This window comes from Etheostoma cragini, chromosome 8, assembly GCF_013103735.1.
Source record: "Etheostoma cragini isolate CJK2018 chromosome 8, CSU_Ecrag_1.0, whole genome shotgun sequence".
NCBI classification, from domain to species: domain Eukaryota; kingdom Metazoa; phylum Chordata; class Actinopteri; order Perciformes; family Percidae; genus Etheostoma; species Etheostoma cragini.
Genome location: NC_048414.1, coordinates 29,389,420 through 29,405,095, shown reverse-complemented (window position 1 = coordinate 29,405,095; position 15,676 = coordinate 29,389,420). Strand labels below are relative to the sequence as shown.

Genomic DNA, 15,676 nt, shown 5'->3' with positions numbered 1-15,676 from the left:
AACCATAGTCCTCAGATTGGACAGATAGTCTAGCTAGCTGTCTGGATTTACCCTGCAGAGACCTGAGGACCAGGTTACACAAGGTAACAGATATCTGTCTTAAGTGAGGGACATCTAATGAACTTTCCAGCAAGTAGAAGTAGAAGGTCATGGATATAGACTAGCTGACTATTAAGACAACTATTTCAAGTCCCAGTGAAGTATCGAGTTGGTAATAGATATTAGTTATAATTAATAATTATTATACCCCTGCGTACCTTCAGAAAGTGAATGGTGTCATTGTAGAAGCTTTGAGGTGTGTTGTTTAGGATGCTTTCCAGGGCACCCTGTATGATACTGCAGGCTCCCAGAATACGCTGACTCAGTTTCACCAGACCCTGTCGAATCTGCAGAGGAGGCGTACTGCATGTGTCACTTAGATAAATGTAATAGTAATCTGTTGGAGTCTTCCTTTTTCTCTTTCTGTTGAATGAAAGAATGCACAAAAAGCCTACATACCTTGGATCCAAATATATCATTCCTGTCATGGATGAGGATCCATCCCATTCTCCAACCCGGGACCAGCCAGCGCTTAGCCAAGCCGCCGCAGGAAAGGATGGGAACGTCGCTGCTGAGAGACGCCACGGAAGGACTACTGCAACCTGGGAAAACCTGAGGACAGGAATAAGAACTAAATGAAATATGTTCAGATGGGAAGATCAGCCATGGTTGCAGCCGACCAGTATGTTGAGTGATAGTGGGCTTGATGGTAAGGGGAGCTCACGTTGAAATGGAGGCCATATTTCAAACATGTAAAGTCAAGTAAACTACAGTAACTGCCACGACAACACATTCTCACTGCTATCGCGTTAAAAAGCAATACGTGGTCTAGAGTGTACAAGGAGAGGAGCAGTGCTTTACAGAGGAAGTAGGTTATGTAACGCAACCAGTGTTGAAGTCCAGACCAATCAAACCGAGACCAAGGTATCACCAAGACCAGAGTGTATCGAGACTGAGACAAGACAAAGACTTTGAGGGTTTGAGAACAAGTCAAGATCAAGACCAAGACTAAGGTAGGGTGAACCCAAGTCCAGACCAAGACCAGATTTCTGTTAAACAGCCAGAGGTTTTTCTCCTGTCTCCGGCATTCACTTTCTTGGGAGTGCTTGCAAATGGGGCTGGGAGAGGGGGGTTTACGGTAACAAATTATAAATTAGATATGAGTCAAGTTATGGTTGCATTTGCAACTTTTAAGACATAGGCAGACGATGCCCGGGCAGTTTAGCGGAATCCTTGCAGTTGTGGTCTTGACTGGTCTTGAAATAAAATCTAAAGTCCTCTTCATCTGAGACTAGACTAAAAATTAGTAAATTAAAATACAGTTATTCCTGTTTTGAAATATATCTGTCTCTTCAGCAGCTAATCATGCCGCCACTATGTTTCACTGGTTGCACACTTTGTTCGCAGCAGTTTGGCGGCCTGCTTCCACTGGGAACGAGGTCCTTGATCAGGTTAGAGTGAGATAAAACACCCACCGGACTCAAAGATGCTAAAACACTGCATACTCTATAGGGGAACTGCAGAGTGAGGCTGTCATTTGTCACAACTACTGACCCTTTCCACAGGACACATCATTGTCATACATGGTCATTTTCCGGGATGGGAATAAGAGCGTTATAAATCACGACGTTACTAAAGGCGTTACCTTTTCCAGTAACAAGTAATCTAATTGATTACTCTTCCTATCTTAACCATTTGTCTTATTTCTGATATAAAAAAGTGAAGCTTAAACGCTACTAGACCTCACTTATTACAATAAAGGAGCAATCTTTTTTTAAATCATGTGACACAACAAGCAGGCCTTGACTTTTTAAACTTTTTTTCAGGTTCTTAGTCATACAAATCAAGCATTATTGGCAAAACAGCTGTAAAAATGTACCCATCAACCATTTTTATATAATAATTATTCTGGAGAGAGAGTAAGAGAGAGAGAGAGAGAGGCTACGGGTGATGATGATGGTCTGTAACCAGAGATTGCAGCGCTCCACACAAAGCTGGTTCTCATTAAACCAGTATCAGTATCTTGAAGCGGGGAACTGCCCCGCATCCTATTGGCCAGATTGCTACAGATGATACAGTACAGAGAGGGTCACATGGAGCAATTACTAACTACATCAGAACTGGCCGTAGACATGCATGCATTAAATGTATGAAAAAGGAAAAAATGTATTCTGCAAGATTATAACAATAATGCCTGACTTAATGTGCACTAGTGTTTCTCCACAGCATAGTCCTCGGAGTCCTGCAGGGGTACGTTATGTAAGTGTTGTGTAAGTTTAAACAATATAAACAAGGCATAATTCCTAACATAATTATAGTAGCCTTTAATTATGTTAGGAATTATGCCTTGTTTATATTGTTGTAAAAATGAATGAATTTGAGCATTTTAAACATTATTTTTCAGTTTTCAGGTTGTAGTTTAGTAAAGCAGACACAAACAAAAGCCTGTATACTATACGGGCTTTTGTTTGTACCAACACGCGATGTGCACTGTTCAGGGGAGACTTGGCTGAGGAAGACATTTCAAAGATGGTCCGTTATTGTAAAAGGATGGAGAACCTTTGCACTAGACAGTTCAGACACGTGTTACGTAAGAACGTAATTCACTGCCAAGAGTCTTATGGAGGACAGGGATAATGCCCCTCTGACCGAGCCTGACTTGGGTGTTGCAGTTCATAGTCACCCTGACCCCTTAGCTCCAAACCCTGCCATCATAGAGAAAAAGGGGCGTGTGGTCTTCCCCCACCACACACCCCCATTCCGCCCCTCTTCCTGCTACACCATAACCCAACAAAAATGCAATAATTGCAAACACATGCTGCAAAAAAGTGCAGAGTCATTCTGGTCTGCCTGCTTTTTAATGTAAACTTGTCAGATGGCGGTGGTTTTGTGAATGCACCCGACAACCCCGACTCAATGTTTCCACTTGCACTGCGATGAGAAGCACAGATGTAAGCCTTGCTTTGTGTAGCTGTGAAATAAAGTTTTGTTGCTACGGTATGTACATGGCTGTATGTGGATGGGACTCCTAGGTGATGCTGCTGTGGTTATTAACTTCTGCTTTCATTTCTAGTATTGTGTTATCTTCACCCACATAGACCCATAGACTATTCTTTTTCTCTCTCCATAATACATTAAATGTTTACAGTAATTAACCTCTTACTCTGTTGAATGGAGGGACCAAACCACAATTTGTCCATTATAATATCACACTACTAACAATTTCTTCAAAAGTAGCACCACGATCAACACTATATGCTATTTAGCACTTACTTTGAAAAGAACATACTTTAGCTGTATAAAGACCAAAAACTGAAAGGTGTGTGTGTGTGTGTATGTGTGTGTGTGTGTGTGTGTGTGTGTGTGTGTGTGTGTGTGTGTGTGTGTGTGTGTACAGGAGTCTATGTACGTATAAATATCTGTGTACATGTAATGTTTGACCAGTACAGACTTTTGATAACGGACTGAATGTGCTGGCAATGCTGTTTTCTGATAGTCAACGTTTAAGTTGAATCATTTTCCTGTTGTAAGGGTTTGCTCCCCCACTGTCTGTCTCTTTGATTTCGGCCATCCGCCAGATATCCCATTATTATCCTCTATCTCTGTATTGGCACTCTTACCTGTGGCTGATTTCTGAGGACTATGGTTACCTGGTCCTCAGGTCTCTGCAGGGTAAATCCAGACAGCTAGCTAGACTATCTGTCCAATCTGAGGACTATGGTTACCTGGTCCTCAGATCTCTGCAGGGTAAATCCAGACAGCTAGCTGGACTATCTGTCCAATCTGAGGACCATGGTTACCTGGTCCTCAGATCTCTGCAGGGTAAATCCAAACAGCTAGTTAGACTATCTGTCCAATCAGAGTTTTCTATTGACGACTAAAACTACTTCTGAACGTACACATGTTCCACCAAAACAACTTCCTTCCTGAGACTATTTAGCAGAGGCACCGTGGCTCTGTCCGGAGCTTAGCCCCGCCCATGACAATTGTGATTGGTTTAAAGAAATGCCGATAAACCAGAGCACATTTTTCTCCTATTGTGGAATGCTGTGTGGACTAGCCAGGCCTTGTGAAGTACTTCAATCAAAACGTCTAGTCAATACTCTTTTAAATTACCAAGACCCAATAATTTGACTGCCTGAGAGTATGACTCCACTGCAGCTATACCTAAAAAATTAACTACAAATCGCAAAATGGCTTTTCCAACTTCACCTGAATGCACCTCAATGTTACTGCTGTATCGGGGATTAAGCAGAAATTAGGGAAGCACTGATCTGATTTTGTTTCTCCCCAATTCCGATGCCTCAAATGAGAATATCGACCGATACCAATCCTATACCAAGTCTCTTTTTTATATTGTTATAATCTTGCATCTTTCACAGAGCGCGGGCTCAGAAACACAACCTCTGCTGTCACTAGGATTGGGCATCAAGAACCAGTCCCAACTTTGTTTTCATAGAAATAGTTTTGAAAAATTGGGTTTCAAATCCGATCATTGGTTTCCAAATTTAAGTTTTGGTTTCAGTAGCAGCCACTTAACCTCCAGGGGCTTGTTGTGTTGCAACCATGAAGTACAGTAAGCAACATTCTATCTGTGAAATAGGCATTTAACTCGTTCCAACTCCCCCTCCCAAAGCATCAGAATCAAGAATCAATAAAAACCAGAAGAAAAAGGAAGAATTGCAACTGGAATCAGAACTGTTCAATTTAAAATGATGCCCAACCTCTGCTGTCCCTGTAGTGAAAACAGTGGCTCAGTGGTGTTTCAAAGGGCCAAGGCCTGTGGGAGCACTCACCATGTTGCTGTAGATTTCATCAGCCAGAATGGGAACACAGTGTCTGGAGGCCACTGGGGAAAACAAGCAACCTGTAATTGTTTCACTAAGACACAAATGCTGTTTATGTGCTAATCCATATGTTCGCCACTGACTTCAATTGTTATGCCAATTCAAAGTTTTTTAAACTATTTTTCTTAAGAAAGATAAGATATTCCTTTATTGTCTCTTTAAGAAGAAATTTGTCTTGAGCAGTTCGAGAAAACAACAAAAACACATCACACATTCACATGCCAAGCCAGCAGAAGTGGAGCTAACCTTTGAGGATTTTCTGAAGGTGCTCCTTGCTGAACACAGAGCCACACGGGTTGGATGGGTTGGTAACAATCAGACAGGATGTCTTCTCGTCAATCAGGCTCTCCAAGTGTTGCAGGTCAACCTCCCATGACTTCTCTGGCTGCAAATCAAAGAAGAACGTCTGGGTGAGGGCACACACTTTATTGTACATGATGATAATACCTGTGTCTTGAAGATCTTTAGGGATAGTTATTATTGCAAACATAGGAAAGCAACCTGTTACATTCAGTGTGTTTACATGCACATATTCCACTATAATACCAAATGTAGTCGCACATTGCCAGACCTTCCTCCACAGCGCTGCAAAGGAAGGTCTGGCTAGTCCCCACAGTATTCAGAAATAGGAGAAAAACGTGATCTGGTTTATTGGCATTTCTTTAATCAATCATAATCGTATTGGGCGTTTCTAAGCACCGCAGGGAGCAACGGTACATCTACTAAATTTGGTGAAAAATTTGAAAAAAATCCTATTTTTGCATAGCTGCATATGAATTAGAATATTAGTGGAATATTCAATTTCATTAGCCATGTAAACAGATTAGTTGGAATATTGTCATTCCAGAATATGGGCAAAAACAGCAGTGTTATGTTCACGTAAAGAGTCAGTGAATAGACACAAAAATATAAACAGTATAGTGGGGGTTGGGATGCGACCTGCTCTTACTTACCAGCAGGTTGTAGAGTTTCACCTCGATACCCATGGAGACAGCCAGAGTCTTATATAAGGAGAAGCCTGGGCATGGGACCAGGATGTTGTCCCCTGGGTTACACAGGACACTGATAGCCAGGTCAATGGCCTGACTGCAGCCACTGGTCAAAATGACATCCTGGAATAGAGAGGGTGGTGATCTTTACTTTGAAAAAGCTTAGACACCAAAACCACTTACACAACTCAACAGTCTCTAGTCCTCGATGAGAATAAAGTCACTGTAACAAGTAGGTTCCAACACTTCAACACATTAACTCTTGCATAATATTGCAGGTACCGTGTTTATTACACAATGCTGCTGGAAGTAATTTTCATTCACTAACAATGCCCTTAGGGCAGGGGTGTCAAATTCAATTTCACCAAGTGCCACACTGGAAAAGCAGAACCACATCAAGGGCTACAGTTTGTTCAGCAAGAATGTCGAAGAAAATTCTTAAAAGCATAAAAAAGGTTGACTAAAGCAACAGAAATACTGGAAATACAATAAAAAGCACCAAAAGACATGACAAAAACTAGGCAGGCCAAAATTGTTTGTAAACCTTAATATGTATGGGGGCCGGATCAAAATTTGTGAGGGACCTGATTTTGCCCACTGGCCTTACGTTTGACATGTGTACTTTAGGTTGTCATAGTATATTATGATTCAGGTTCCAAGGTGAAAAGGCATGTATAAAAATGTGTATTAGCAAAAGTATGAGGTGTTCAGGGAGTAAGCACCTCTGCCTCTAGGGGAGCCTCAGGGCACGTGTAAAAGTTGGCCACCGCGTGTCGGCTCTTCAGGTAACCTGTGGTTAGGAACAAAGAAAACAGACGTACAGTACTTTAAATGCCACTACATGTCCTTCTTTGTAGTAGGACATAACTGACATGAGCACATAGTATGCTATTAACTGAGATCAGACGATTTCTGGTTCCTGAAGTTCACGAACGTTAACCTAAAGATGGAGTGAGTTTACTGCTTAGTGTGACTTACCAACGGAAGGAGCATAGCCGTTGTATATCTGGGAGTCGATGGCGTCTTTCATGGCCTGCAGTACAGCGGTGTCTGTAGGCATGTTTCCGAACACAGTGGGATCCCCTGGAGAACAGATAGTCAGCAATCAGTCCACAGTGACGACTCAGCGTTTAACAAAGTACCCCTCTACGCATGGAGAATGGTCACGTTATGTAGTACATGTAACAGGGTAGTAGCGTTGTTGTCAAATTAAAATAAATAAGACAGTGAACGCACTAGTTGGACAATATACCATTGCAATTCATGTCATGTAGGTAAGTTATTGGTCTGCTTTATTTCCAATCTTTTTAGAAACAAATTGGAAATCGAAGGAGGTAGCTGGTCTATACTGGTTAGAATCCCACGTTATTAGATTGACCTAAATAGTGTTTATCTGTTGACGGATTTATTGCTTGTTATTGCTTATCGATCAACTAATTAATAATTACAAATTTGCATTGCATGTAAGCAACAAAATGGTGTGTCCAGACAGATTAAAATCCCCAGTCTAGTCATGCCGGAAGCGTCTCACCTATGGAAAGAGCGATCATGGGTTTATCCGGGTTGGGAGTGAGCTTCATCCCATCCACTATGGCTCTGATGGGATTGAGCGTGTTGTTGGCCATCTCCGAGGGCTTCACCTCCCATCGCTGCCTGCGGCTCTTGGCTTTGGCTGGATACAAACTGCCCTTCACACTGACGTGGTGGATGTTGTTCCCATGTCCTACTCCCTTCCCTTTGACTCCGCTCCCATTCAGGCTTTTGCCGTGGACTCCAGTCCCATTCATCTGAACCAAGCTGCACTCGTTATCCAGCCTAGAACTAATGAAGGTGATGGACGATGAGTGTTGGGGCAGAAAAATACATTTACTCAAACTTCAATTTAATCTTGAGGTACTTATACTTAACTTGAACTGCAAGCTTTATTACAGGATTGCAGGGGAAGACTCATGAATATTGATTATGGAACTCATTAGGGTTATGTTTAGCCGAGAACAGTGGGACTGGTCGTGGTTAGGGTATGAATAGCTAGGCGAGCCCATCAGAGATGAGTCTTCTTTATCAACTGTATATTACTTAATTTTAATAATATACAGTCTATGGTCTTTCCCTACCTCCAGGCTCCAGCCATACCCTGTTGACCATGCATGAGCCTGGAGGTCTCCAGGCTGCAGCCATACCCTGATGACCACGCATGAGCCTGGAGGTCTCCAGGCTGCATTCATACTCTGATAACCACGCATGAGCGAATACTTTGTCAGTAGCAGAGTATTTTTGGGCTTATTGCTACTTTTAAGGTTACTTAAGTAGATGATATGAATGCTTCTTCCGACAGAGGAGATTTCTCGACCGATGTCCAACTGCAAAAAAATCTGCCCCGAAATTGTGCATACAATTCGGAATTATTATAAAATAAAACTCAGAATAAAGATTAATATGTAAATATGAAATAGCTCGCATCGTATTCTGCAAATATTCAACAGTTGATATCAGATAAACATTTTAGTTAAACTTTCTTTCTTAATTCTGCCGGGTTCTCCCATTTGTATTATATTATATTTCATTTTCAAGCACTCAAAAGAGATTCTGTTCTGTTTGAGTTAACCCTCTTTGTTGAACCGACAGGGGTCATAAATTCATAAATAATGAATAAAACAAATAGAAAAACGTGCCTTTATAATGCTTGCAACTCCATTCTTATGACATTTGCTCAACAGCAGAGCGTTAATTGAAATGATCAAATAAGACTCATAATCCTACTTGTACTTACGTCATTTAAGATGCAACAGAAAGTCTCTTCAGAAAAGCTGCGGCGCGTTAATTAGCCTCCGTTACCGAAGATGGACAGGAGGGGGGTGCACGCCGGTTATATAGCAGGAGACCCGAAGATGGGTGTTGAGCCTTGCCCATATTTCCATTGGTGGAGACTGAGGCAAGACCATTACACCCCTCTTACACCACTAATCAGAACCATACCAGCTCACAACTTTAACAGCGTCAAATCCCGCCGGGGGGGCTGCAGGCGTGCGTCATGCGCCGGCATCAAAACCCAGACGGCACAAAGTCCGCCAATACGGCCGCAGCAGGGATGACATTTAAAACTAGCCTACCATAATATTCAAATAGTGGATGTTATATATGTATCCATATGTATCTATGTTACAGTCTTTATGAAACGTCACTACCTTATGTCCAAATAAACCAACAGATCACCAGTACAAGTACCTCTGACATTGACAGTGAACACAAAAACAAGAAAGACCAGTTTCACAATGAAATCCACTACAGTCATTATCTTTACCAACACTCTGCTCATTGATCCTAGCTGATAGTCAGTGACACATTTGCCTAATATACTGTATCTATGTTAGTTTCATTTTTCTTTTCCTATCATAGTCTGATGCAAAACTTCTGACTCCCCAGCCTAAGGTGAGAGATTGAATATGACCTTGGTGGGATTTGAGCCCCCAACCTTAGTGTTGGTGCACAGTAGAGCTCAGGCCATCAATGATTGACAGACTGCAAGGATTCCAGTGTGTCCAATACAACAGGATGAGGCTGGTGATGACATCACTGCTGACAGACGTCAGATCAACTTCTTCATGACTAGTTACTTTATTAGTTAGCCCACTTTATTTGTACCCAGAGGTTTGCAGTAGAGTCCTCAGACACACACAAAAACAAAGAGGCACATATGTCACAAATCATTCAACTTAAGACAATGGAAATTAAGAAATAGCAAAAATTTAAATTTAAGATTAAGTAACTATGCCAAGTCCTTTGGGATGTAATTCTAACCTGCGGCTGATTTCTGAGGACTATGGTTACCTGGTCCTCAGATCTCTGCAGGGTAAATCCAGACAGCTAGCTAGACTATCTGTCCAATCTGAGGACTATGGTTACCTGGTCCTCAGATCTCTGCAGGGTAAATCCAGACAGCTAGCTAGACTATCTGTCCAATCTGAGGACTATGGTTACCTGGTCCTCAGATCTCTGCAGGGTAAATCCAGACAGCTAGCTAGACTATCTGTCCAATCTGAGGACTATGGTTACCTGGTCCTCAGATCTCTGCAGGGTAAATCCAGACAGCTAGTTAGACTATCTGTACAATCAGAGTTTTCTGTTGACGACTAAAACTACTTCTGAACATACACATGTTCCACCAAAACAACTTCCTTCCTGAGACTATTTAGCAGCGGCACCGTGGCTCTGTCCGGAGTTTAGCCCCGCCCATGACAGTTGGGATTGGTTTGAAGAAATGCCTACAAAAGATGTGAGAGTATAACATCTAAGTCAACAACAATTTATAAGTGGGACCCCGACTTGATCCCGACTTTCGTCTGACGTCATGGACACGTAGGCAACGATAATCTCATGAGAGCAAGGCGGCCGCAGTTCTGAGACGCAGGCAGCGCAGTTGGTTTTCACTGCAAGACCCGGGTAGACCCAGAGCATGCTGGGAAACACCTGGCTCTCAGCTAATCCATCAGCTGATTGGTTCCGAATCAACTTTTCAACAATTAGCTGGTTATTGGTTTTGAATCGGATGGATTTTAATTGCTATGTGTCTGATTTAAAGGCTCATTCTGTGCAGAACACATGTTGTGTGGCTGATAGTGACGTTTAGAGGTCAGAGAGAATAAATCTCTTCAGATCACGGATCATATTTCAGATTTTGACAGCCTTTAGCTAGCTGAATATCACATGAAATTGTATAACTTAGAGACAGTTGTCTGAAAATAGCTGACACACTAACTATCCCATCCCCCAACAGCATCTCTGTTTTGGTGTCCCTATTCTATATGTTGGAGAAATGGTAGGGACATATTTACCTTATCCACTAAGAAAACGTTCAGTACCTTAAGGATCAACTAGGGTGATGTACACGACACGCAGTTCGACCTCATCGGACCTGTTACCTTACACAGAGACAGATCAGGGACTCTACCACATACCTATATGGTATCAAATTAAGTTGCATATTAAACCAGGCCTACGATTATGTGTGGGAGGCCTAAAGTCGTTAGACATACCTTTTTGCATAGAATACGACAGTGTTAAAATAATACTTGTTGGTATGATTTTATAGATCATGTTTTAATATTAAACATGTGACACAGTGAATCCTTATGATGATCTGGATATGTGGAACTTAGTGACTACCTAACCTATAGGTCAGTCAGCCTATCATCAGTGCTTTATATTTGCTAATAATATATTGGATTTATTATTCAACAATAATAATGTGGCCCCACTGCAATGACTTTGAGGACCCCCTATGGGTCCCGGACCCCTGTTGAATATCTCTACCTTAGAGAACATAAATGGGCCTCAACCATACTCTTTTTTTTCTGACAGGGTGCTCCCTGCCCAAACAAAAAGTTACATATTCATGAGGGTCATGACATACTAAGGCTAACAGCTAAGTCAACAAAACATGAATTCATGTTTCAGTGTCTGCAGGAGGAGCCTCTAGACCGCGTTGTGTTCAATCATTGCGTCAGACAGACAAACTCACACTGAGGATCTAGTGTTGTTACACCAGAAAGCATTTCTCAAATATATCCCATTTTATGCAGTTAATGTTCAATAGGCCTACTACTGTAAGCTGGCACTGAGGCGAAAAAGGGAGTAACACTTAAACAACATCTGTGGAAAAGTACTGGCTACAGTACAGCCTGTCAGTCAAGCTGTTCCTGGTAACTGGGGAGGAGGTGGGGGGGGTCGGCATCTCTTCAGTTCCCACTTCCTTTGAGGAAATTAGTGACAGTGAAGGAAGGTCCTTAGAGAGTCATGACAGAGATTAAGTGGTTAAAAAAATGCATGACGGAAGGCTAGTGGTTATTGTATATTTATTACTATTGCCAAACAACTGGATTAATTATTATGAAAGTTGTTGTAGCTGGCTTCTTGTGTGCCCCTTAGGTTTGACCTCAGCTTTCCTCTAAAACTGCAAAGTCGTTTTCTCGTACTCCATCGAGGGGGAGGCCCCTCATTTTCATAAATCTGCATGGGGGGGGGGTTGTCAACATGCACTCAAAAATAGTCAAAGCTTTGACTTTTAGAGTTATAGCAGTTTCTTTTTTTTATAGCCAGGATAAGCCAAAAGGCTAGTTTGTATGTGTGTGTGTGTATATATGTGTGTTTGTGTGTGTGTGTGTGTGCATGCACATGCACATTTATGTTGTCAAGGAGGTTTAATAAGAATTTTGTGTGCTACACGTGCAGTCAGCACCCGTCATAGTCTCATTAAATAAGAAAGCGTCCAATGGGCATCCCCTTGCACTGCAGTGTGGCGGGTACTGTACCTGGAGCACCGCTCACTGCTACCTGTACTGTACCTGGAGCACCGCTCACTGCTACCTGTACTGTACCTGGAGCACCGCTCACTGCTACCTGTACTGTACTGGGAGCACCGCTCACTGCTACCTGTACTGCACCTGGAGCACCGCTCACTGCTACCTGTACTGTACTGGGAGCACCGCTCACTGCTACAGGTACTGTACTGGGAGCACAGCTCACTGCTACAGGTACTGTACCTGGAGCACCGCTCACTGCTACAGGTACTGCACCTGGAGCACCGCTCACTGCTACAGGTACTGCACCTGGAGCACCGCTCACTGCTACAGGTACTGTACCTGGAGCACCGCTCACTGCTACAGGTACTGTACCTGGAGCACCGCTCACTGCTACAGGTACTGTACCTGGAGCACCGCTCACTGCTACAGGTACTGTACCTGGAGCACCGCTCACTGCTACAGGTACTGTACCTGGAGCACCGCTCACTGCTACAGGTACTGTACCTGGAGCACCGCTCACTGCTACAGGTACTGTACCTGGAGCACCGCTCACTGCTACAGGTACTGTTCACTGCTACAGGTACTGTACCTGGAGCACCGCTCACTGCTACCCGCCTTGGACCCAAACTTTAACACATTGTCATTTCCAAAGACAAAGAAAATCTGAGTATTTAAAAAAAATCCTATTATGTCTTTTAAAATAATCACTAAAAATGAATTTAAAAACGATGAAAAACAAAGCTGTTACTTAATCAGTCGTTGCTCTTTAGCCTCACGGTGAGAACGTGCAACATCACAGGTATCTGACGCAACACTGATACGAGGAGAAACCCAGTAAACATACACAGCTAATACACCTAGGATGGATAAATAAACAGGAAAATCCACCCTAAAATAGAATTATATATTGTTTTCTGGGACACAGCACATGTCATTATGTAAATCAGTTAATCACTTTCTGGTTATTCTAATAAGACTGTTGGATTGTTGCATATCTGATATACGCAATATCTCAATATGAAATAAAATGTGCCCACAGAGTCACCCATGGGGACTGATATGACCTCATCAATTGGAATGGAAAGTGGTGATTTCCATCTTGTCAATAGGTGTTCACATTTTAGCTTTATTGACTAAAAGGCTGTGAATGTCTAAATAAATCATACTTTTGGGTGGATTTTCCTTTTAATACAGACTTACATAATAAGTCAATACTTGCACAATCTATCCCCTGGATCTTTGCCTTGATCGTTTGGTCTCCCAATGCTGGTGATTGCATCTGTGCACAAACAAAATACAGGACATGGCTCCTGAGCAGCATGAACACATCCTATGAAGGCGAGAGCAATAAATAAACAGGGGCAAAAGAGACTTTTAGCAACATGAAAACAAGTGTCACTAGAACTGAATTTGAATCATTTATATTTGAATTTGGATTGATCAAACAGGAATTATTTTAACCTGAATTGTTTAATTTGAATAATTCCATTGCACCTGTAAACATACCCAATAGTAATATAACTACTGACAAACCCTGGGGCACACTTTGACATCATGGGTCGGTTTTAGGCCTGTGTAAAACTTATGTGGAATCACTTCTGATTACTGAAGAATTTGATTTGAAGTTTTGATACCTTGGTAAAATAGCAGGTTAGTCATTAGTTCAAACCCCTACTTCCACTGGACATGAACATTTGATACTACTAGACTCTGATTCACTCAAGGTTGCTTTAACTGTAGATCTCATTCAGTCGCTTGCTAAAGAATGTGTGATCTTAATAGTTGACTAAGTTCCCAGACCTTCCTTTGCCCAATAGGAAATTCATTAGAAAGTGGAAAGAACACAACTTTTCAGTGACTGAATGCCACAGGCAAAAACACATGTTGAGCTTTATGTTCAGGAGGAATCCTTCAAGGGCATATTTACAAATCAACCCTCAGGTCCAAAGCCTGTCACAAGTGTCCTCATTTTACCTCCACCAGAGTCTGAACCTGGAGCTACTATGCCAACAGAGTCCTCAGTGCACCCTTGGTAATATTCCGTTCAGGTCTATAGGGGCTCAACTGTCATTTGTACATTGTAGCATCATGCAGGTGGCTGTGTCATACCACAGGAAACCCTGCGTACAGAGCTCACTTCTACTAACCTGATTGGCTGATACAAGAGAAAAGTACACATGACTCCCGGGGGCAGTTCATGGGGTATACTGTAGGTCCACATCTGCCTGACATAAAGGATAAGTTAATGAGTAACTGTGGGTGACTATCAGCTCCACCTGATTCTTTCTGTATTTCTCAGTTTATGTTCAGAAAAGGGTGGCGTTCGCCGACTTTCGCACGCAGAAAGTCGAGTGAAGATCATTACCTCTTCTAGAGTCCATCATCATTTAATCCTCCGTGTTCTCCTTGGCTACTAGCAACTGCGGGGTGTGCGATCGTGGAAGACTTGTATTATGTTGAAGCGCCAGCAATTTTGTCATTACTTAGAATTCCTTATGGGAGAGGCAGACTCTGTGCTTCTGGCTCTGTAGCCCTATTCACACAGGGTTTGGATTTCCTTTTCATCTTGGAATCATGACTGTACAATATGGTGAAATTCACTGTACAAATAGTGGACGTAGCATCAGTGACGTCAGCCATTGGTTTGTGGACTGGCGTTTTAAAGCCTTTTGGCAATACTGCCGACACCATCTTGGTTTTTGCAACTGGATGTGACTATGTTGGATGCGAGGGTGGAGCTGGGGAGGATGAAGTTGTTCTAAATGTTGTAATTAACTTTGATGAAGTGAAAACACAGTGAGAGGTTAAAAGTTTAAGAAGAAAAAATGGACAACACCCAAGAACTTGTTCACAGCTACATTAATGTCCACAGTGTCATGGATACGCATTGCTAAGCCTCTGTGATGATTGACAGCTCAGTGTTAAGCCACGCCCCTAAATTATCCCTGATTTATTGGCTATTTTAAAATAAATGGGACCATAATGTACTATTGAAGAACACATGAAAGTAGTGATTGAAGCCATCAACTCCGGAAAATGTTTCTTGAGGTAATAAGTCAAGTGAAAGTCGGGTTAGACTTCTATAGAAACACACTTCTTTTTGTAACCAGTGGGGTCCCCCCCTCCTGGAAATGAGATGGAGCGCAGGATCTTCTGCATTGGCTTTGCTTTTCTGACAATGAAGCTTCATCCATTATTTAGTTTCATGGCAATCCATTTAACAGCTGTAGAGCTATTTCAGCCGGGACCAAAGCGTTGCTGGGCCGACTGACTGACAACCAGAGGTGGGTAGAGTAGCCCAAAATTGTACTCAAGTAAAAGTACTGTTACTTCAGAATAATTTGACTCAAGTAAAAGTAAAAGTAGTCATCCAAATAATTACTTGAGTAAGAATAAAAAAGTAGCCTACTTGATGAAAAAACTTCTCAAGTAGTGAGTAACTGTTGAGTAATGTCTGATTTATTTCTTAACACAAGCATCAATCAGACAGACAGAAATACAA

The 15,676-nt window shown here is 42.1% G+C and overlaps 2 protein-coding genes across 2 annotated transcripts in view; one reads left to right on the top strand and one right to left on the bottom strand.

Annotated features, from left to right (window-relative positions):
- tat (tyrosine aminotransferase) overlaps positions 1-8,891 on the bottom strand; it is an 11,158-nt gene extending 2,267 nt beyond the window's left edge. Inside the window, exons 1-9 of the mRNA XM_034878680.1 lie at positions 8,646-8,891; positions 7,407-7,696; positions 6,854-6,958; positions 6,598-6,665; positions 5,840-5,998; positions 5,133-5,271; positions 4,836-4,888; positions 499-651; positions 258-386 (exon numbers count right to left, since the gene is read on the bottom strand). Coding sequence (XP_034734571.1) covers positions 258-386; positions 499-651; positions 4,836-4,888; positions 5,133-5,271; positions 5,840-5,998; positions 6,598-6,665; positions 6,854-6,958; positions 7,407-7,696; positions 8,646-8,650 — 1,101 coding nt within the window. The 5' untranslated portion in view covers positions 8,651-8,891. The remainder of the gene's footprint in view (positions 1-257; positions 387-498; positions 652-4,835; positions 4,889-5,132; positions 5,272-5,839; positions 5,999-6,597; positions 6,666-6,853; positions 6,959-7,406; positions 7,697-8,645) is intronic.
- The window catches only part of gan (gigaxonin), a 322,832-nt gene that overhangs the window by 166,692 nt on the left and 140,464 nt on the right, over positions 1-15,676 (top strand). The gene's annotated exons all lie outside the window — the stretch shown is intronic.